At 42.1% G+C, this 22855-nt stretch overlaps 1 protein-coding gene across 1 annotated transcript in view; it reads left to right on the top strand.

Annotated features, from left to right (window-relative positions):
* The window catches only part of LOC123765218 (aminopeptidase NAALADL1), a 247305-nt gene that overhangs the window by 13923 nt on the left and 210527 nt on the right, over positions 1-22855 (top strand). Inside the window, exon 2 of the mRNA XM_045753697.2 lies at positions 9340-9529. Within this exon, the coding sequence (XP_045609653.2) occupies positions 9340-9529 (190 nt within the window). The remainder of the gene's footprint in view (positions 1-9339; positions 9530-22855) is intronic.

The following is a 22855-nucleotide window of genomic DNA, read 5'->3' as shown; positions in this document are numbered from 1 at the left end:
TATATATATATGTATATATATATATATATATATGTATATATATATATATATATATATATATATATATATATATATATATATATATATATATATATATATATATATATATATATATATATGTTTCATTGAATATGACCGCATATTCTGTATTTATTATTTTCTGGTTTAGGGCTTCTATCCCTCTAACTATTTTCTTAGCATCAGGGCTTAATTGAAATAGGAGTTCTCCAAAACTCATTTTCGTACTTTTAAGGTGAAGAAAAGAAGTGATTTACTATAGAGTGTATTACACTTATTTATATAATTTACACAACGTTTCGAACCTCCATGGTTCATTCTCAAGTGAACAGATCTTACAATACTAGTTGATTTTATACCCGCACTGGGTCAGGTGATTATACAATAAAGGTGAAAACATGGGGGGATAAATAAGGGATAAATGTGAGGTGAAACATAGAGGCTGCAGAAGGCTTATTGGCCCATACGAGGCATCTCCTATCTAAACACAAAGATTAATCCAGTGTAATTGGCCTATTATGTTGGACATTGTCCTTCTGTGTTGGCATCGATATGTTCTTGTCTTGTCCTTACTCTCATGGTGGGTAGAGTAAATAGTTCCGTGATTTGGGTGTTCATGGTAGGTCGCTCTATTCTTATGTGAATTGCCTCAAGAATTTGTAATCTTCTTGCATCTTGGGTTTTGTCTATTATGCAGGTATTCTTGTTCAACATTTCTCTTGTTAGAGTAATGTCATGGGCTTGTCTCATGTGATTCCTAGGGGCATCAGATTGAAGATGGCATGTCAAACGCCTCGTCAGCTTGGTCGACGTCATACCTATGTACTTACATACCTATGTACCCGAAGCCGACGGAGAACCCTCTACAGCAGTCAAGCGTTGTATACATGTACACTTGCCCCCACGAAGGATGTAACCTTCAATGTAACCTTCAATGACTAATATCACAGCCACTGTGCCCACATAGATGATCCGGCATCCACACACATCACGTCCCAACTGCCTGCCAACCATCCCCCATAACACTTGTAGATCTCAATTCAATATATTATTACTAGCCCGAATGTGATATCAATGTCCATCGAGTAAGTTAGCTTCGTTCTCGACACATAATCAGGGATCCCGGTTTTGATTCCCCATGGAACAAGAATGATTGAACACGTTTGCTTTCATCTAATGCCTGTGCTCATCTAGCAGTAAATAGGTACCCTAGTAGTTAGGCAACTGTTGTGGGGTCTCATCCTGGTCAGTAGTTCATCCTTTTGGAGGGTAGGGTGTGGGCTTGGGGAAGAAACTGACTAATTGAAGTCAGTTTTATAACTAACCCATTTAGATAACAAGAGTTATCTATGTTAATGATAATGATAATAACTACTTTGAATAGTTACTTTTAAATTAGTTTAGCTAATTCCATCAACATTATTACACACACAGACTCCAATACACAGGCAAAGATCAGTATAACATTCAATTAATCTACTTGATTTATCACTGGGTGGGGGGGGAGGGCCTTGATACAAGCCCAAAGTATATACGCGGGCTTCCTGTCCCCTACAAAATTTACTAAATTAGTTTAAAGACCAATTAAACTGAGACACCAGCAGATACCTTTCCTCTAGTCTAGGCAAACAGTAACTAACCAAACGTTTTCCCTTTTAAAGCGAAATTTCTCCAGCCCATTCTCACTGATGCGTGTTCTAACCTGTTCTAATAGTTTCAGAACCCTGTTTATATTCTTGTTTTTATCCCTAACCCACTTGAAAGTCCTCGCCCTGGTTCTCCCCGACGCGTGTAGTAGGTAAGGTCCCCGATATCAAGCAGCCCTGGTTCTCCCCGACGCGTGTAGTAGGTAAGGTCCCCGATATCAAGCAGCCCTGGTTCTCCCCGACGCGTGTAGTAGGTAAGGTCCCCGATATCAAGCAGCCCTGGTTCTCCCCGACGCGTGTAGTAGGTAAGGTCCCCGATATCAAGCAGCCCTGGTTCTCCCCGACGCGTGTAGTAGGAAAGGTCCCCGATATCAAGCAGCCCTGGTTCTCCCCGACGCGTGTAGTAGGAAAGGTCCCCGATATCAAGCAGCCCTGGTTCTCCCCGACGCGTGTAGTAGGAAAGGTCCCCGATATCAAGCAGCCCTGGTTCTCCCCGACGCGTGTAGTAGGAAAGGTCCCCGATATCAAGCATCCCGATATCAGGCCTTGACATCATCCTCTGTATTTTCTCTAGAGTCTATTGCCATTCGGTAGTACGGCGACCAGAACTGCACAGCATACCATTAGTACAAATAGCGCCTCACCAGTGCTAGATATAGTTTAAGAACTTGATATAGCTGAAGAATGACATTCTCTCATCTGTTGCTGATTCGTCTTATTACAATTCCCATCATCCTGTTTACTTTATTTACTTTGAAGGATGTATTGCTGTCTTAGGCTCAGATGACTGTTAACCATCATTCCCAAGTCTCTCACAATTTAATTAATTTTGTAGAGGACAGGAAGTTTTTATATTTATTTTGGCTTATATCGAGGCCGCACCCTGTTACGACCACGGTCGTTTTGGAGAGTGAAACATGATAATGTTTCAAACAGATAAAGCGAATTCATTGAGTCTGGAGGCAGTTAAGCTCGCAGTTTCTGCCTAGACATATAACTGATTATTGACATGTAGTTTCGCTAGTTTTAAGAAAAGATATTGTGTAAATATGTGTAGTAATGAACAGCCAAAAGACTTCATTATATATGGAGTGATAGAGCTACATCAATGTAAGAAATTAGTGGTGGTCCAATGAGTCAAAGAAGATTTAAATTTTAAATTTTGCCCCGAGGGGCGAGTTTATTGGGCAGCGTCACTCATCCTGTGAGTGGACATTCCACCATAGCAGCATGTACAACACTCCCCAATAGGAAGAAAACCTGCTAGGTTGTTCATCCTGTCACTTGTACCCAGACATAGCTTGGACTTGCTTAACTGTCTCAAATAAACAGCTTCTCAAACAATGAAGATTAACATTGTCAACTTTAAAATCTTACGTTATCTTGCGGGTACAAAATGGGGAAATCTTTTAAGAACAGTATCAATATTTGACAAATAGTGTTTTCCTAACTCAAACAATGTGGGGTTTATTATTCTACACATATTTCTAATGACTCTTAGATGTTCACATTCTCTCAGGATAGTGGTCAAGGCGGTGTCCATCACTTTTACTACAGATTCTGCAACTCCTCTGCTCAACTGTTGTTTCCATTCCGAATCCCCATGGATATTTGTATCCATCACGGATTCATCCTATTACTGATTCACTCTCGCGGCCACCTCCTCTTCGTCCATATTGATAGGGATTACCAGCTGCAACCATATTGTACTATCGTACAGACTCACGGATTTGTTCTTCTATCCTTCTTTCCTCAGTTACCTTGTCACGATGATATTGCTTAATAATACCTCTAATTTGTAGAAGGCTCTTGGGTATGAAGTATTCAATATGGGCTCCTTCAGCGCCTTTAGCAGCCAGCACATCTGCTCATTCATTTCCACATATTCCAACATGGGAGGGGATCTACAGAAACTTGACGACTCTTCCCTGGTTGGTTAGTACTCTCACAGCTCTCTTGATTTCAGCGACTATCGCAAGATTTTCTACTCGATATTTACTAAGGCTTTGTAGCGCTGCTTGTGAATCAGTGGAGATCCCTGCACCATTAGCGTTTCGTTCAAGGAATCTTAACGCCATTAGAGTAGACTGTTACTGTATAATCATTAGGGGCTACTCTGAGGCACCGTGGAAATGCACACTCAGTTGGTAACTGAGCTGGAAGGCTAACAGTCATGTTTTGTTGACTCTTGGCAGTTGGCCTGAGATAAGTCCTTATGTACTCTTTGTAAGTTTTGGCCACCGATCTACTTTAATAACTATTCAACTGTATGCAACTCTAAGCTTGCACCACTGTTACCATGTTTGGGGGAGTGAGTTTAGAGAGGATTTTCCTATGTCTGTGGGGGCTACGGGATATTCCAACTGTACTTCCACCAGAGGTTTTGGGTCTGCTCTAGTGTTTTTTCGTGAGCCTTAATCCCTGTTGAAGGGGGGGGGGGGGGGTTCTGAGCATAAAATAAATGTCAACAGGCAGTGCTAGAGTTTTTGTCTGGGGAAAGGGATCTGTGATTAATACACCTTAAAGTATCCATACTAGTTATTTCTTGTGTACTGTATGGAGGGGTGTATGACCCCTATCATACCCTAAGCAGGTAAAATTGTGGGAGTACTTGTCACTAAGGGCCGGGCCTTGACCCACCACACCTGGAGGGCTTGCTTGATTTTTTTAATTATCAGGGGAAAGCGCCAAGCCATTACGACTTTATAGCAGCTTGGGAGGGGTCAGGATAAGGATTTGGGATGGGACGGAGGGAAGGAATGATGCCCAACCACTTGGAGGGTCGGGGATTGAACGGCGACCTGCATGAAGCGAGACCGTCGCTCTACCGTCCAGTCAAAGTGGCTGGGTTGTATGCTTAAAATAAATAGGCAGCTGTGGAGCAGAGTATAGTTGTAGGTTTACATTGAGCATACCACAATAAGTATCACAGCCCCACGGCACCCCCCCCCCCCCACACAAGGTCGAACTACTGACCCTCCTCAGGAGGCAACCCAACAACAGTTGTCTAACTAGCGGGTACCTATTTACTGCTAGGTGAGCACAGGGGTTAAGTCTCCGTGGTGTAGTGGTAAGACACTCGCCTGGCGTTCCGCGAGCGCTTTGTCATGGGTTCGTATCCTGGCCGGGGAGGATTTACTGGGCGCAAATCCTTAACTGTAGCCTCTGTTTAACTCAACAGTAAAATGTGTACTTGGTTGTAAAAACAATTCTTCGCGGCAGGGGATCGTATTCCAGGGACCTGCCCGAAACAGCTACGCGTACTAGTGGCTGTACAAGAATGTAACAACTCTTGTATATATCTCAAAAAGTGAAAGGAAACGTGTCTATTTCTGTCCTACCCAAAAAGCGAACCCGGGATCCCTGAATGCGAGTCGAGAACGAAGCCAACTGTATTATTGGTGCAGTGCAGCTTTCTGTTCTTAACCAGTATAGGACTTTGCATATCCCACCATTAATCTCCATTTGCTATTTTTTCACCTAGCACTGGAGTTCAAGTATTTTTGAAGTTCATGTCTTCATTTGTATCCACTACGCACGTTGGGTTTGTGTCGTCTGCACACACATGCTGATATGACAGTCCATCCTCCTAAAATTAAAGTGCTTATAATAACTATTTGGTCGAAGGTCCCCCGTCCTCCCCACTATTCCCCCCTCCCCTATCCCCTCATCCTCATAACCATTCCTCATTTCCCTGTCCCCTTCGTCCTCCCCACCATTCCCCCTCCCCATCCCCTCGTCCTCCCCACCATCCCTCACTCCCCTGTCCCCTTGTCCTCCCCACCATCCCCGACTTCCCCATCCCCTCGTCCTCCCCACCATCCCCGACTTCCCCATCCCCTCGTCCTCCCCACCATCCCCGACTTCCCCATCCCCTCGTCCTCCCCACCATCCCCGACTTCCCCATCCCCTCGTCCTCCTCACCATTACCCAATCCCCTCGTCCTCCACATCTATTTGGACCTAAAAAAGGCTTTCGACAGAGTTCCACATAAGAGGTTGTTCTGGAAACTGGAAAATATTGGAAGGGTGACAGGTAAGCTTCTAACATGGATGAAAGATTTTCTGACTGATAGAAAAATGAGGGCAGTGATCAGAGGCAATTGAATCGGACTGGAGAGAAGTCACAAGTGGAGTACCACAGGGTTCAGTTCTTGCACCAGTGATGTTTATTGTCTACATAAATGATCTACCAGTTGGTATACAGAATTATATGAATATGTTTGCTGATGATGCTAAGATAATAGGAAGGATAAGAAACTTAAATGATTGTCATGCCCTTCAAGAAGACCTGGACAAAATAAGTATATGGAGCACCACTTGGCAAATAGAATTTAATGTTAATAAATGCCATGTTATGGAATGTGGAATAGGAGAACATAGACCCCACACAACCTATATATTATGTGAGAAATCTTTAAAGAATTCTGATAAAGAAAGAGATCTAGGGGTGGTTCTAGATAGAAAAACTATCACCTGAGGACCACATAAAGAATATTGTGCGAGGAGTCTATGCCACGCTTTCTAACTTCAGAACTGCTTTTAAATACATGGATGACGATATACTAAAGAAATTGTTCACGACTTTTGTTAGGCCAAAGCTAGAATATGCAGCTGTTGTGTGGTGCCCATATCTTAAGAAGCACATCAACAAACTGGAAAAGGTGCAAAGACATGCTACTAAGTGGCTCCCAGAACTGAAGGGCAAGAGCTACGAGGAGAGGTTAGAGGCATTAAATATGCCAAAACTAGAAGACAGAAGAAAAAGAGGTGATATGATCACTATATACAAAATAGTAACAGGAACTGATAAAATCGACAGGGAAGATTTCCTGAGACCTGGAACTTTAAGAACAAGAGGTCATAGATTTAAACTAGCTAAACACAGATGCCGAAGAAATATAAGAAAATTCACTTTCGCAAACATATTGGTAGACAGTTGGAACAAGTTAGGGGAGAAGGTGGTGGAGGCCAAGACCGTCAGTAGCTTTCAAAGCGTTATATGACAAAGAGTGCTGGGAAGACGGGACACCACGAGCGTAGCTCTCATCCTGTAACTACACTTAGGTAATTACACCTAGGTAATTACATCATCCCTCACTCCTGTCCCCTCGTCCTCCCCACCATTTCCCACTCTCTCGTCCAATGCGTTCCCAAATGATCTGATGTTCCAATCACTGAAAAATAAGAACAGTTAAAAAAACGAAATGAAAAATTAAAAAATTAAAAAATAAACTACACTCACGAAATGAATGGTACTGGTAAACAACACAGATCAATTCCAACGCAAAGTCACACAAAATAATTAAATCAAAATGAAAATAAATCGAAATCTATGAAAATTTAATTTATCATTGCAATCGGAAACATTGAAATGAAATCATAACATATTTAGTATAGCGTCTGTTGCTTTTACATGCAACAGATGGCGCTGTTTTTCAAAAAAGCATGTTTTTAATTGTCACAGGTGTGGCATCTATATAGCAGGTATATAAAAACACGCGCATATTCGAATGGCAACCCATTCTCATAAAAATAATGGCACTTTTTGCTCGTATGTGCGCTATGGCCAAAAATAGATGTAATTTTAAGTGAAATCGGCTCACAAAAGTGACGTACTGCCCCGTTTTCTGTTTGAGTCCTCCGGCTTACTCAGTTAGACTAGGAGAGGAAACTTTCAATTAAAGGTTTTTGTGACGTTTTGAAACGTTAGGAGAACTTCCTGCCCACCTACCAGATGACCCTTAACTTGCTGTTTCGGAAAAACAAAGTCCAAAATTTATTTTCATTTTCAAATTACGTCCATTTTCGGCCAAACTGGCCAACGGCCAAATTCAGACGTAATTTGTAATAGGACAGGTTGCGAATGGAACGTTGTGTCAAATTTTGAAAGCAATCGGTGAAGAACATTTGGAGATTACAGCCTGACTAAATTAATAGTACAAAAAGAGGTTTACTAGTGGACCATCACCGCATTTTGGTATTTTCAACCAAATAGTTACTATACTATCATTCCAGGAGGATGGAATGTGATATTACTGGTCATTATAGTATTCAATGGCGATGATATAATGAAAATCAGTGAGCCAAGATCAGAGCCTTGCTGCACACCACCAGTGGGCCCAGTCGAGAGCCTTGCTGCACACCACCAGTGGGCCCAGTTGAGAGTCTTGCTGAACACCACCAGTGGGCCCAGTTAAGAGCCTTGAGAAACACCACCAGTGGGCCCAGTTAAGAGCCTTGAGAAACACCACCAGTGGGCCCAGTTAAGAGCCTTGAGAAACACCAGCAGTGGGCCCAGTTAAGAGCCTTGAGAAACACCACCAGTGGGCCCAGTTAAGAGCCTTGAGAAACACCACCAGTGGACCCAGTTAAGAGCCTTGCTGCACACCACCAGTGGGCCCAGTTGAGAGCCTTGCTGCACACTACCAATGGGCACAGTTAAGAGCCTTGCTGCACACCACCAGTGGGCCCAGTTAAGAGCCTTGAGAAACACCACCAGTGGGCCCAGTTAAGAGCCTTGAGAAACACCACCAGTGGGCCCAGTTAAGAGCCTTGAGAAACACCACCAGTGGGCCCAGTTAAGAGCCTTGAGAAACACCACCAGTGGGCCCAGTTAAGAGCCTTGAGAAACATCACCAGTGGGCCCAGTTAAGAGCCTTGCTGCACACTACCAATGGGCACAGTTAAGAGCCTTGCTGCACACCACCAGTGGGCCCAGTTAAGAGCCTTGAGAAACACCACCAGTGGGCCCAGTTAAGAGCCTTGAGAAACACCACCAGTGGGCCCAGTTGGGAGCCTTGCTGCACACCACCAGTGGGCCCAGTTAAGAGCCTTGCTGCACACCACCAGTGGGCCCAGTTGAGAGCCTTGCTGCACACTACCAGTGGACCCAGTTAAGAGCCTTGCTGCACACCACCAGTGGGCCCAGTTGAGAGCCTTGCTGCACACCACCAGTAGGCCCAGTTGAGAGCCTTGCTGCACACTACCAATGGGCACAGTTAAGAGCCTTGCTGCACACCACCAGTGGGCCCAGTTGAGAGCCTTGCTGCACACTACCAATGGGCACAGTTAAGAGCCTTGCTGCACACCACCAGTGGGCCCAGTTGAGAGCCTTGCTGCACACTACCAATGGGCACAGTTAAGAGCTTTGCTGCTCACCACCAGTGGGCCCAGTTGAGAGCCTTGAGAAACACCAGAAGTAATGACATTCATCCACTCATCAACATGTATGCTGTCCTCTATTTTCTCTCAAGTATGCCATTGCCTTCATGTATGCTGTCCTCTGTTTTCAGTCATTCAGCCAAGCCCTGATCTAGTTTGTTGTTTCCTCTGTGTTGAAGGCGTTGTTGAGGTCATACATAGAGCAGCATATTTACTACTGTTCTCAACTGCTTTGAGTACACGTCAATGTTAGAACAGGGAATTTGTGAGACAGGACCGACCCTCGTAAACCTGTGTATAAAATCTTTTGAAAAATGATTTCTTCTTGCAGTTTCTACAATTATTGCAGAATATAATCTAACACATTTTTCATTCTTTAGGCTCCACTATAATATATTTTTTGTGGGCGCCAGCAGACGATGGCGCCAGTCTTAGACACATACTAAAGAGTTTTGGTGGTTGATGAGATATTGTTCCGGCGGTGAGTAACGACGGGGTGTCTGGTGTTCCAGGAGTATGTCTGGAGAGAGCTACACTCGCTGGCGGTCCAGTGCCAGCGACGACGAGGATGACGACGCCCTGGAGGAGGGCGAGAGCGGGGCGGGGCGGAGCAGGCCGGGAGCCGTCACCGTCATCACCGCCAGGACCCGACCCCCAACTGCCCTCTCTCCTGCAGCACAGGCCAGGATGGTCTGCGTCATGGTACGTCCACCAGTACTGTGAGTGCTGCCACCACTCACTCATCACCAGTACTGTGAGTGCTGCCACCACTCACTCTCACCAGTACTGTGAGTGCTACCACCACTCACTCACACCAGTACTGTGAGTGCTGCCACCACTCACTCTCACCAGTACTGTGAGTGCTGCCACCACTCACTCTCACCAGTACTGTGAGTGCTGCCACCACTCACTCTCACCAGTACTGTGAGTGCTGCCACCACTCACTCACTCACTCGAGCCAAGAGTGCCACTAATCTCACTCTATCATCACAGGAAAAGTGACATTATATATAACACAGCCCTCACTGACCCATGGTACACGTGTCACAGCCCTCACTGATCCATGGTACATGTGTCATAGCCCTCACTGACCCATGGTACACGTGTCACAGCCCTCACTGACCCATGGTACACGTGTCACAGCCCTCACTGATCCATGGTACATGTGTCACAGCCCTCACTGACCCATAGTACATGTGTCATAGCCCTCACTGACCCATAGTACATGTGTCATAGCCCTCACTGATCCATAGTACATGTGTCACAGCCCTCACTGATCCATAGTACATGTGTCACAGCCCTCACTGATCCATAGTACATGTGTCACAGCCCTCACTGATCCATGGTACATGTGTCACAGCCCTCACTGACCCATAGTACATGTGTCACAGCCCTCACTGACCCATAGTACATGTGTCATAGCCCTCACTGACCCATAGTACATGTGTCATAGCCCTCACTGATCCATAGTACATGTGTCACAGCCCTCACTGATCCATGGTACATGTGTCATAGCCCTCACTGATCCATAGTACATGTGTCATAGCCCTCACTGATCCATGGTACATGTGTCACAGCCCTCACTGATCCATGGTACATGTGTCACAGCCCTCACTGATCCATAGTACATGTGTCACAGCCCTCACTGATCCATGGTACATGTGTCATAGCCCTCACTGATCCATAGTACATGTGTCATAGCCCTCACTGATCCATGGTACATGTGTCACAGCCCTTACTGATCCATGGTACATGTGTCATAGCCCTCACTGACCCATAGTACATGTGTCACAGCCCTCACTGATCCATGGTACATGTGTCATAGCCCTCACTGATCCATAGTACATGTGTCACAGCCCTCACTGATCCATGGTACATGTGTCATAGCCCTCACTGATCCATGGTACATGTGTCATAGCCCTCACTGATCCATGGTACATGTGTCACAGCCCTCACTGATCCATGGTACATGTGTCACAGCCCTCACTGATCCATGGTACATGTGTCACAGCCCTCACTGATCCATGGTACATGTGTTACAGCCCTCACTGACCCATAGTACATGTGTCACTGCCCTCACTGATCCATGGTACATGTGTCACAGCCCTCACTGATCCATGGTACATGTGTCACAGCCCTCACTGATCCATGGTACATGTGTTCACAGCCCTCACTGACCCATAGGTACATGTGTCACATGCCCTCACTGACCCATTGTACATGTGTCACAGCCCTCACTGATCCATGGTACATGTGTCATAGCCCTCACTGATCCATAGTACATGTGTCACAGCCCTCACTGATCCATGGTACATGTGTCATAGCCCCTCACTGATCCATAGTACATGTGTCATAGCCCTCACTGATCCATGGTACATGTGTCACAGCCCTCACTGATCCATAGTACATGTGTCACTGCCCTCACTGATCCATGGTACATGTGTCATAGCCCTCACTGATCCATGGTACATGTGTCACTGCCCTCACTGATCCATGGTACATGTGTCACTGCCCTCACTGATCCATGGTACATGTGTCACTGCCCTCACTGATCCATGGTACATGTGTCACTGCCCTCACTGATCCATGGTACATTTGTCACTGCCCTCACTGATCCATGGTACATGTGTACCATGGAGCACTCTGCCTGACTCCAATGATTTATTAAATATGGTAGACAGTGGCTCGCAAAGCTCCTCTTTGCATTCTTTAAGCACCCTGGCAAACACTTCATCCGGCCGTAGGGATTTGTTAGGTTTGAATTTCACTATTTGTTCAATAACATCCTCCCTGGTAACTGTTAATCTAGTCAACCTGTCCTCGTCCCTACCCATAGACTTGTTCGGCTGAAGGCATAGTGTTAAGTTCCTCCTTAGTAAATACAGAGATAAAATATTTATTAAAAATATTACTCAGCTCTTCGTCATTATCAGTTATCTGACCTGTCTCAGTTTTTAATGGACCTATACTTTCCCTAGTCTTAGTTCGATATAACTGAAAAAACTTTTAGGATTTGTCTTTGCTTGCTCTGCTATGCGAACTTCATAGTTTCTTTTTGCCCTCCTTATCTCTTTTTTTTAATTTATCTAACCAATTGGACGAATTCTTGTTCTAAACTGACTTCCCCATTCTTAATCCTTTTGTACCACGCTCTCTTTCTACCTATAAGGTTCTTCAGATCCTTAGTTATCCATTTCGGGTCATTATTATTCGATCTATTCAATTTGTATGGTATACTACGTTCCTGTGTTTTGCTTAGACTATTTTTAAATAGATTATTATTTGAATCCACTGCGAAATCCCCTTTTTAACAACATCATCATTACCTAGCCTAAAAACCTTACATTTGTCAGCATTATACTGCATCTGCCACTCTTTTGACCATTTCAAAACCCTATTTAAATCGTCTTGAAGTGATAGAGAGTCTTTTCACGTGTTCATTTCCCTCCCAATTTTTATATCATCAGCAAACTTGCAAATATTGCTGCTCAAACCGGAATCTAAATCATTATTATGTATTATGAATAACATAAATCCCAGGACAGAGCCTTGAGGCACTCCACTTACAACATTTTCCCCACACTGACTTAACCTCATTTATACTAACTCTTTGTTTCCTTTGTTATAGTCACGCCCTTCATAAAAACTGATTGTCTGAAGAAACCATTGTCTACCATATTTAATAAATAATTAGTCAGGCATAGTGCGTCGTGGAAGGTTTCTAATGTGGTACCAATTTTCAAGAAAGGAGATAGATCACTTGCGTCAAACTATCGGGCCAATTAGCTTAACGTCTATTGTGGGAAAGTTACTTGAATCGATAATTGCAAATATCATTGGTCTTCATCTTGAAAAACATAAATTAATGAAAGATTCACAACATGGTTTTACAAATGGCCGTTCGTGTTTATCAAATTTGCTATAATTTTATTCCAGCATATTTGAGGCAGTTGATAGTAATAAGGTTTGTGATGTTGTGTACCTTGACTTTAGCAAAGTTTTTGATACAGTGCCACATGAAAGATTGATTACAAAGATAGAGACTCACGGTATTTGGGGTGCTATAATATGTTGGAGTAGGGCATGGCTATATCAAAGGAAACAAAGAGTTAATATAAAGGGGATTAAGTCAGAGTGGGAAAATGTTGTAAGTAGAGTGCCTCAAGGCTCTGTCCAGGGACCTCTGTTATTCATAACATATATAAATGATTTAGATTTATGTTTGAACAGCAATATTTGTAAATTTACCTATGATACAAAAATCAGGAGGGTAATAAACACGGAATAAGACTCACTATCACTTCAAGTCCATCTAAATAGTGTTTCGAAATGGTCAAAAGATTGGCAGATGCAGTTTAATGCTGTCAAATGTAAGGTTTTGAGGCTAGGTAATGATGATAGAGTTACAAGATACGAGCTATATGGTGTTGAGATTGCGAAGTCGGATTGCGAGAGGAATCTGGGAGTTATGATTAGTAAGAAATTAATCAAGCAAATTAGCCTGGGTCGGACATGTATATGAGTTGGCTTGGGTGGTTATAAATAGCTGCTGCCTCGTATGGGCCAATATTCCTATGTACTTATGTTCTGTTGACCAGACCACACACTAGAAATTGAAGGGACGACGACGTTTCGGTCCGTCCTGGACCATTCTCAAGTCGATTGATATCATACTTTGGCTCCTGTATGATATCATACTTCAGCCACGTTATTGTGACTCATCGCCTACATATGTTCTTATGACTCGCAAAGCTCTTCGTTGCATTTCTTAGGCACCCTGGCAAACACTTCATCCAGTCCTGGGGAATTGTTTGGCTTGAGTTTCACTATTTGTTAAATAACATCCTCTATGGTAACTGCTAAACTAGTCAACCTCTCCTCTTCCCCATCCAAATAGACTTGTTCGGCTGAAGGAATAATGTTACGTTCCTCTGTAGTAAATACAGAGATAAAATATTTAGTAAAAATACCACTCATCTCTTTATCGTTATCATTTATCTCACCTGTCTCAGTTTTTAATGGACCTTTCCTTTCCCTACTCTTTGTTCGTGTCTGTGCTAGTGAGGGTAGACGTGTCACTACCTTCACTAACACATGGTTGATGACACAATCATCACTGACCCATGACAGATGTGTCACTACCCTCACTAACACATGGTAGATGACACAATCATCACTGACCCATGACAGATGTGTCACTACCCTCACTAACACATGGTAGATGACACAATCATCACTGACCCATGACAGATGTGTCACTACCCTCACTAACACATGGTAGATGACACAATCATCACTGACCCATGACAGATGTGTCACTACCCTCACTAACACATGGTAGATAACACAATCATCACTGACCCATGACAGATGTGTCACTACCCTCACTAACACATGGTAGATAACACAATCATCACTGACCCATGACAGATGTGTCACTACCCTCACTAACACATGGTAGATGACACAATCATCACTGACCCATGACAGATGTGTCACTACCCTTACTAACACATGGTAGATGACACAATCATCACTGACCCATGACAGATGTGTCACTACCCTTACTAACACATGGTAGATGACACAATCATCACTGACCCATGACAGATGTGTCACTACCCTCACTAACACATGGTAGATGACACAATCATCACTGACCCATGACAGATGTGTCACTACCCTCACTAACACATGGTAGATGACACAATCATCACTGACCCATGACAGATGTGTCACTACCCTCACTAACACATGGTAGATGACACAATCATCACTGACCCATGACAGATGAGTCACTACCTTCACTAACACATGGTAGATGACACAATCATCACTGACCCATGACAGATGTGTCACTACCTTCACTAACACATGGTAGATGACACAATCATCACTGACCCATGACAGATGTGTCACTACCCTCACTAACACATGGTAGATGACACAATCATCACTGACCCATGACAGATGAGTCACTACCCTCACTAACACATGGTAGATGACACAATCATCACTGACCCATGACAGATGAGTCACTACCTTCACTAACACATGGTAGATGACACAATCATCACTGACCCATGACAGATGAGTCACTACCTTCACTAACACATGGTAGATGACACAATCATCACTGACCCATGACAGATGAGTCACTACCTTCACTAACACATGGTAGATGACACAATCATCACTGACCCATGACAGATGAGTCACTACCTTCACTAACACATAATGATTAGTCTTACCCTTGTAGACTCGCTAGTCTTGCCCTTGTAGACTCAATAGTCTTACCCTTGCAGGCTCAGTAGTCTTGTCCTTGTAGACTCGGTAGTCTTGCCCTTTTAGACTCAATAGTCTTGCCCTTGTAGACTCAATAGTCTTGCCCTTGTAGACTCAATAGTCTTGCTCTTGTAGACTCAATAGTCTTGCTCTTGTAGACTCAATAGTCTTGCCCTTGTAGACTCAATAGTCTTGCTCTTGTAGACTCAATAGTCTTGCCCTTGTAGACTGTTACAAATAATATGTGTGGTGGCTTCTATGGGGGACTTGTACTATTAAGGGGTAAGGGTAGTTAGAAGACAGAGTTATCAAATATGGGAGAGCTAAAAGGCCCGGCCCCCAAAATAAACTATCCACAGTAGTAATAACTTGCTACTAGACCATATATGTTAGTCTAAGGGTTGATCACTGCGCTCCCACACTGGAAGAAGAGATACTCTGTAATTCATGTACTTATTTATTAACCCGTTAACAACCCCCCATATACACTCACACCAATAACAATAATAATAATAACTTTACCACACTATCTTACGTTAAAAGCCTTGGTCCACTTAGGCAGGATACAAGGTTTACACAAAGAACAAGCTAGGGTAAAGTACTACTGGATAAGCACTGAAGCTGGATGCAGCTTAGGGTAGGGAAACCACGTGGGACCCTAATACAAAACACAACACTTAGGGGTACCCAAAACACTGACAAATACTACCCCCAGGTCTCACCAATCGTTACTACCAGAGTAGGTACACTTAATAATGCCCCGTACTTAACTTAAGGGTACAGGAACTTCAGGTAAGGGAAATAAGTAAGAGGAGAAGGGAGAAGAGTAGGGGTGCAGCCACAGAGCAGGTCTCGTCCGCACCAACGCCAGCCAGAGAAGGACCTCCTAGCGACCGGCTAGGCCTCCCATGTCGTGGTGCCGGAAGGAGCCTAATTGATCGTGCAGCTAAGCACATTAAAGATCTTCCCCTATGCAACGTATTGTTACTTTACAAATGATTAGAAAGTATTAGTAAGCAAAGTTGGTGCCTATGTTATTATTTAATAATCAACCCCCAGCTCAGTCTTTAAATGCTCTTTGAGAAACAATAATAGTCTTACGTCTGGCAGGGAAGATACAAACAATTGCCGTTCGAGATGCACTCAACTGTACTACCAGAAAGTTTAATAGCTCAATTTTGACCTCTGGTTTCCACTGGAGAACCCAGGGTCGTAACATAGACTCAATAGTCTTGCTCTTGTAGACTCAAAAGTCTTGCCATTGTAGACTTATTATTTTTGCCTTTGAAGGCTCAATAGCCTTGCTCTTGTAGACTCAATAGTCTTGCCCTTGTAGACTCAATAGTCTTGCTCTTGTAGACTCAATAGTCTTGCCCTTGTAGACTCAATAGTCTTGCCCTTGTAGACTCAATAGTCTTGCTCTTGTAGACTCAATAGTCTTGCCCTTGTAGACTCAATAGTCTTGCCCTTGTAGACTCAATAGTCTTGCCCTTGTAGACTCAATAGTCTTGCTCTTGTAGACTCAATAGTCTTGCCCTTGTAGACTCAATAGTCTTGCCCTTGTAGACTCAATAGTCTTGCCCTTGTAGACTCAATAGTCTTGCCCTTGTAGACTCAATAGTCTTGCTCTTGTAGACTCAATAGTCTTGCCCTTGTAGACTCAATAGTCTTGCCCTTGTAGACTCAATAGTCTTGCTCTTGTAGACTCAATAGTCTTGCCCTTGTAGACTCAATAGTCTTGCCCTTGTAGACTCAATAGTCTTGCTCTTGTAGACTCAATAGTCTTGCCCTTGTAGACTCAATAGTCTTGCTCTTGTAGACTTAATAGTCTTGCCCTTGTAGACTCAATAGTCTTGCTCTTGTAGACTCAATAGTCTTGCCCTTGTAGACTCAATAGTCTTGCTCTTGTAGACTCAATAGTCTTGCTCTTGTAGACTCAATAGTCTTGCTCTTGTAGACTCAATAGTCTTGCCCTTGTAGACTCAATAGTCTTGCCCTTGTAGACTCAATAGTCTTGCTCTTGTAGACTCAATAGTCTTGTCCTTGTAGACTCAATAGTCTTGCTCTTGTAGACTCAATAGTCTTGCTCTTGTAGACTCAATAGTCTTGCCCTTGTAGACTCAATAGTCTTGCCCTTGTAGACTCAATAGTCTTGCTCTTGTAGACTCAATAGTCTTGTCCTTGTAGACTCAATAGTCTTGCTCTTGTAGACTTAATAGTCTTGCCCTTGTAGACTCAATAGTCTTGCTCTTGTAGACTCAAAAGTCTTGCTCTTGTAGACTCAATAGTCTTGCCCTTGTAGACTCAATAGTCTTGCTCTTGTAGACTCAATAGTCTTGCCCTTGTAGACTCAATAGTCTTGCTCTTGTAGACTCAATAGTCTTGCTATTGTAGACTCAATAGTCTTGTCCTTGTAGACTCAATAGTCTTGCTCTTGTAGACTCAATAGTCTTGCCCTTGTAGACTCAATAGTCTTGCTCTTGTAGACTCAATAGTCTTGCTCTTGTAGACTCAATAGTCTTGCTCTTGTAGACTCAATAGTCTTGCCCTTGTAGACTCAATAGTCTTGCCCTTGTAGACTCAATAGTCTTGCTCTTGTAGACTCAATAGTCTTGTCCTTGTAGACTCAATAGTCTTGCTCTTGTAGACTCAATAGTCTTGCTCTTGTAGACTCAATAGTCTTGCTCTTGTAGACTCAATAGTCTTGCCCTTGTAGACTCAATAGTCTTGCCCTTGTAGACTCAATAGTCTTGTCCTTGTAGACTCAATAGTCTTGCTCTTGTAGACTTAATAGTCTTGCCCTTGTAGACTCAATAGTCTTGCTCTTGTAGACTCAAAAGTCTTGCTCTTGTAGACTCAATAGTCTTGCCCTTGTAGACTCAATAGTCTTGCCCTTGTAGACTCAATAGTCTTGCCCTTGTAGACTCAATAGTCTTGCCCTTGTAGACTCAATAGTCTTGCCCTTGTAGACTCAATAGTCTTGCCCTTGTAGACTCAATAGTCTTGCCCTTGTAGACTCAATAGTCTTGCCCTTGTAGACTCAATAGTCTTGCCCTTGTAGACTCAATAGTCTTGCTCTTGTAGACTCAATAGTCTTGCCCTTGTAGACTCAATAGTCTTGCCCTTGTAGACTCAATAGTCTTGCCCTTGTAGACTCAATAGTCTTGCTCTTGTAGACTCAATAGTCTTGCCCTTGTAGACTCAATAGTCTTGCTCTTGTAGACTCAATAGTCTTGCCCTTGTAGACTCAATAGTCTTGCCCTTGTAGACTCAATAGTCTTGCCCTTGTAGACTCAATAGTCTTGCCCTTGTAGACTCAATAGTCTTGCTCTTGTAGACTCAATAGTCTTGCCCTTGTAGACTCAATAGTCTTGCCCTTGTAGACTCAATAGTCTTGCTCTTGTAGACTCAATAGTCTTGCCCTTGTAGACTCAATAGTCTTGCCCTTGTAGACTCAATAGTCTTGCCCTTGTAGACTCAATAGTCTTGCCCTTGTAGACTCAATAGTCTTGCTCTTGTTTATTTATTTATTTATTATTTATTTATGCATATACAAGAATGTACATAAGGAATGTGAGGATACAAATATGGTAATTACAGTCTTGTAAAACCACTAGCACGCGCAGCGTTTCATGCAGGTCCTTAATCTAAGAAAATTTTAAGGAGGTAAATACTTGCAAAATTTATAGACAAAAAAATGATAACAGTTACATGAAATGAAAAAAAAGATGAGAGAAAATTGTAGGTACAGTATATTAAAGCACATAGGTAGCTAAGATTGATTGCAATGACAGCTTAAAATGGTAGTTGACAACAAATTGGTAGGCACAATACAGCAGAAACAATATAAGATTGATTGCAATGACAGCTTGAATGGTAGTTGACAAAAATTGGTAGTCACAATACAGCATATGGCTAGCACATAAAAGAAGACAGCAATGAACACAATGATAAGGTTGTTTGATATTACATAAAAATTAGGAGATTGGGTAACACTAGGTACAGAGCAAATTTATAGCTCAGTGTAGGAAACTAAGAAGATGAAGTTAGGTACTTTTTGGTTTTGCTTTTAAATAAGGCAAAAGTTTTACAGTTTTTCAATTCAATAGGGAGTGAGTTCCATAGACTAGGTCCCTTAATTTGCATAGAGTGTTTACACAGATTAAGTTTGACCCTGGGGATATCAAAGAGATATTTATTTCTGGTGTGGTGATAATGGGTCCTATTACATCTGTCCAGGGAGAGTTTCAGAGCATGGTTTGCATTTAAGAACAGGGTTTTGTAAATGTAGTTGACACAAGAGAATGTGTGGAGGGAGTTAATATTTAGCAAGTTTAGGGATTTAAACAAGGGAGCTGAGTGTTGTCTGAAAGCAGAGTTAGTTATTATTCTGATAGCAGATTTTTGCTGTGTGATGATGGGCTTAAGGTGGTTTGCAGTGGTAGACCCCCATGCACAGGTACCATAATTAAGATAGGGGTAGATTAGTGCATAATATAGTGAGAGGAGAGCAGAGTTAGGAACATAATATCTGATTTTGGAGAGTATACCAACTGTCTTAGAGACTTTCTTAGTTATGTGTTGAATGTGGGTGCTGAAGTTGAGTCTTTTGTCTAGGAATAGGCCAAGAAACTTGCCATCATTTTTATTACTGATGTTAATGTTGTCTATCTGTAGCTGAATTGCATTTGATGATTTGCTTCCAAATAAGATGTAGTAAGTCTTTTCGATGTAGACTTGTAGACTCAGTCGTCTTGCCCTTGTAGAGTTGGTAGTTTTTCTCTTGTAAACTCAGTAGTCTTGTCCTTGTAGATTCTGTAGTCTACGAGGACAAGATGTAAGATGTAAGAAGAATACAAATTCTTGAAGCAATTCACATAAGAATAGAACAACCTACCATGAACACCCAAATCACGGAACTATTTACTCTACCCACCATGAGAGTAAGGACAAGACCAGAACATAACGATGCCAACACAGAAGACACTGTTCAACATAACAGGCCAATTACACCTGATTAATCTTTGTATGTGCTTCGTCCCTTATTTATCCCTCCATTTATCCCCTATTTATTCCTTTACCTTTTTCTTTATTCTACTTGCTTTATCACCTGACCCCGTACTGGTATAAATTTAACGAGCTCTGTACTTTATTTTCACTTGAGAATGAACCATGGAGGTTCGAAACGTTGTGCAAATTGTATAAATAAGTGTAATACATTCTATAGTAATTCACTTTTTTCTTCACCTTATATATATATATATATATATATATATATATATATATATATATATATATATATATATATATATATATATATATATATATATATGGCACAACTCTCCTAAACACGAGAGTGAAGTATACAACTTTAGAACACTTTCCCACCAGGAGACTCGAACCCAAGCCAGCACAGAAGCCTTCTAGCAACTGGCATAACAGGTACGCCTTAACCCGCTCCACCACCTGCTCAGACCCTTAAAAGAGATGGTAATTTCGGAGTATTTATATACCCCAAAGATCACCACCTCCCAAGAGCACTAGAGCAAGTGAGGGGTCATTTATACGTTTAATTCATCAAGTCCCTGTTAATATGGGAAGACACAGTGTCTATGCTTAAGGCACAACTCTCCTAAACACGAGAGTGAAGTATACAACTTTAGAACACTTTCCCACCAGGAGACTCGAACCCTAGCCAGCACAGAAGCCTTCCAGCAACTGGCATAACAGGTACGCCTTAACCCGCTCCACCACCTGCTCAGACCCTTAAAAGAGATGGTAATTTCGGAGTATTTATATACCCCAAAGATCACCACCTCCCAAGAGCACTAGAGCAAGTGAGGGGTCATTTATACGTTTATTTCATCAAGTCCCTGTTAATATGGGAAGACACAGTGTCTATGCTTAAGGCACAACACTCCTAAACACGAGAGTGAAGTATACAAATTTAGAACACTTTCCCACCAGGAGACTCGAACCCTAGCCAATAAATAAAATGACCCCTCATTTATATATATATATACATATATATATATATATATATATATATATATATATATATATATATATATATATATATATATATATGTGGGAACCGACCTGTGAGATTTATATTTATTTAATTTATATGAATTTATATTTACGTTAATTTATATACTTCGATAGCAATTTGTATAATGATAAGTGGACTGTATTTCTGCAATAATCTCATAATCTCACAAATCGATCCTCTACACATTAGGGGGGTTTATATTTATATGTATGCAGCCAATCAAACTACAGTAACTACATACATTGAAGAGGTTCCTTATCTTATAGTACAGCAGGTTAGTCCACCAGGTATAACTAGGGTGTAGACACCAAATTATCCTCTTTGAGGTAGCTTCCATATCACCCAGTAACTGGTGCACAAATCTTGCATCCTCGTCTTGACCTGTCAAAAGTGCGCTAGCTGTGAAGCCAGATACCTATATATGACAAGTATATCAGAGAAAACAGTACATGGAACATTAAAGACCTGGCTTAATTACCTTTAGTATGAGGCGATTTCGCGTTCTAACCGGGTCACCCTATATAATGACATTAATGGCCACTAATGATAGATAATGGGTTTCGGAAAGAACACTTAACTTGATATGTAGACAGCGTGTTGAAAAATGGTACACCTTTGGTTTCCATAACACTACGTCCAAGTAAATTTAACAGGAGCTGAATTTGCTCCCGTGTGAGCCTCTGGTCTCAATAAACAACAATGGCTGCCCCCCTTCCTCCCTGACGCCTGGCCTACTTTGTCCAGATTTCAGAAAGTGATAGAAGGGTCACATTTACTCTACTTTAATATTGATAATTAAGTTAATTTATATAAGATGTTTTTATGATGGTAAAGTCCAAAGACTAATGTATTTAAGAATAATTCCCACCATAATAGGTGGTGAATTATAATAGTATGTGGTGATGATATCCCGTTTTCTATAGACGGTAATTCCACTACAAGTTACGTTTTCTATGGGTAACTTGTTGGTAATACAGCAGCAAATATTATCTGTCTGTATGATTATTAAATGGTGTCGGATTTTCCGACATAATTCCCCAGGGGGCTGCTCACGGGTCGAAGTCCTAATTAGAACAGACGAACACCGATACTCCTCCATCGAATTATTACATTAATTTGATGTTAGTAGTTAGTAATCACACATTTGTGTGTCTGTTCGTACAGGACGGATGTCCCGTACTAGAGTTGCAGGGGTTAGAAGTCTAATGCGATTTCATTTCCCTGTCAACTCTTGAAAGGCTAATATTCAAGCCTTATTACATATTATTTAACCCAGAAGACTGGATGTGATCAAGTACTACAGTCAAGTATGATTCAGGGACTGCAGTGAGATCAGTGACATAGATATAACTTGAAGTTTCTTCAGGTAACTGGTCACTGATATATAAACACTGAGGCCCATGGAATACATCTTGATTAAATAATAAATGTATCAAATCAGTCATCAGATTTATTGGGGTTTAATTTAGTTAATTGATTCAGAGGATTGAATAGCTCATCATTAAAGTAAAGTATAGTTCTGAGACTGCAGTGGGTTCAGTGACATTGGTCGCAGTGACTTGTAGCTGTTTTAGGCTACTGTTCACTGATTTGCCACTGAGGCCTCATGAACTCATCTTCAGCTTCAAATGATGATACTAACATCAAGCTCTGTTGGTATAGTCAGCTGTAATCTCCTTAGTATAATGCTA

Source organism: Procambarus clarkii, chromosome 33, assembly GCF_040958095.1.
Source record: "Procambarus clarkii isolate CNS0578487 chromosome 33, FALCON_Pclarkii_2.0, whole genome shotgun sequence".
Taxonomy (NCBI): domain Eukaryota; kingdom Metazoa; phylum Arthropoda; class Malacostraca; order Decapoda; family Cambaridae; genus Procambarus; species Procambarus clarkii.
The sequence above is the reverse complement of the archived record's forward strand: the minus strand, read 5'-3'. Positions and strand labels throughout refer to the sequence as shown.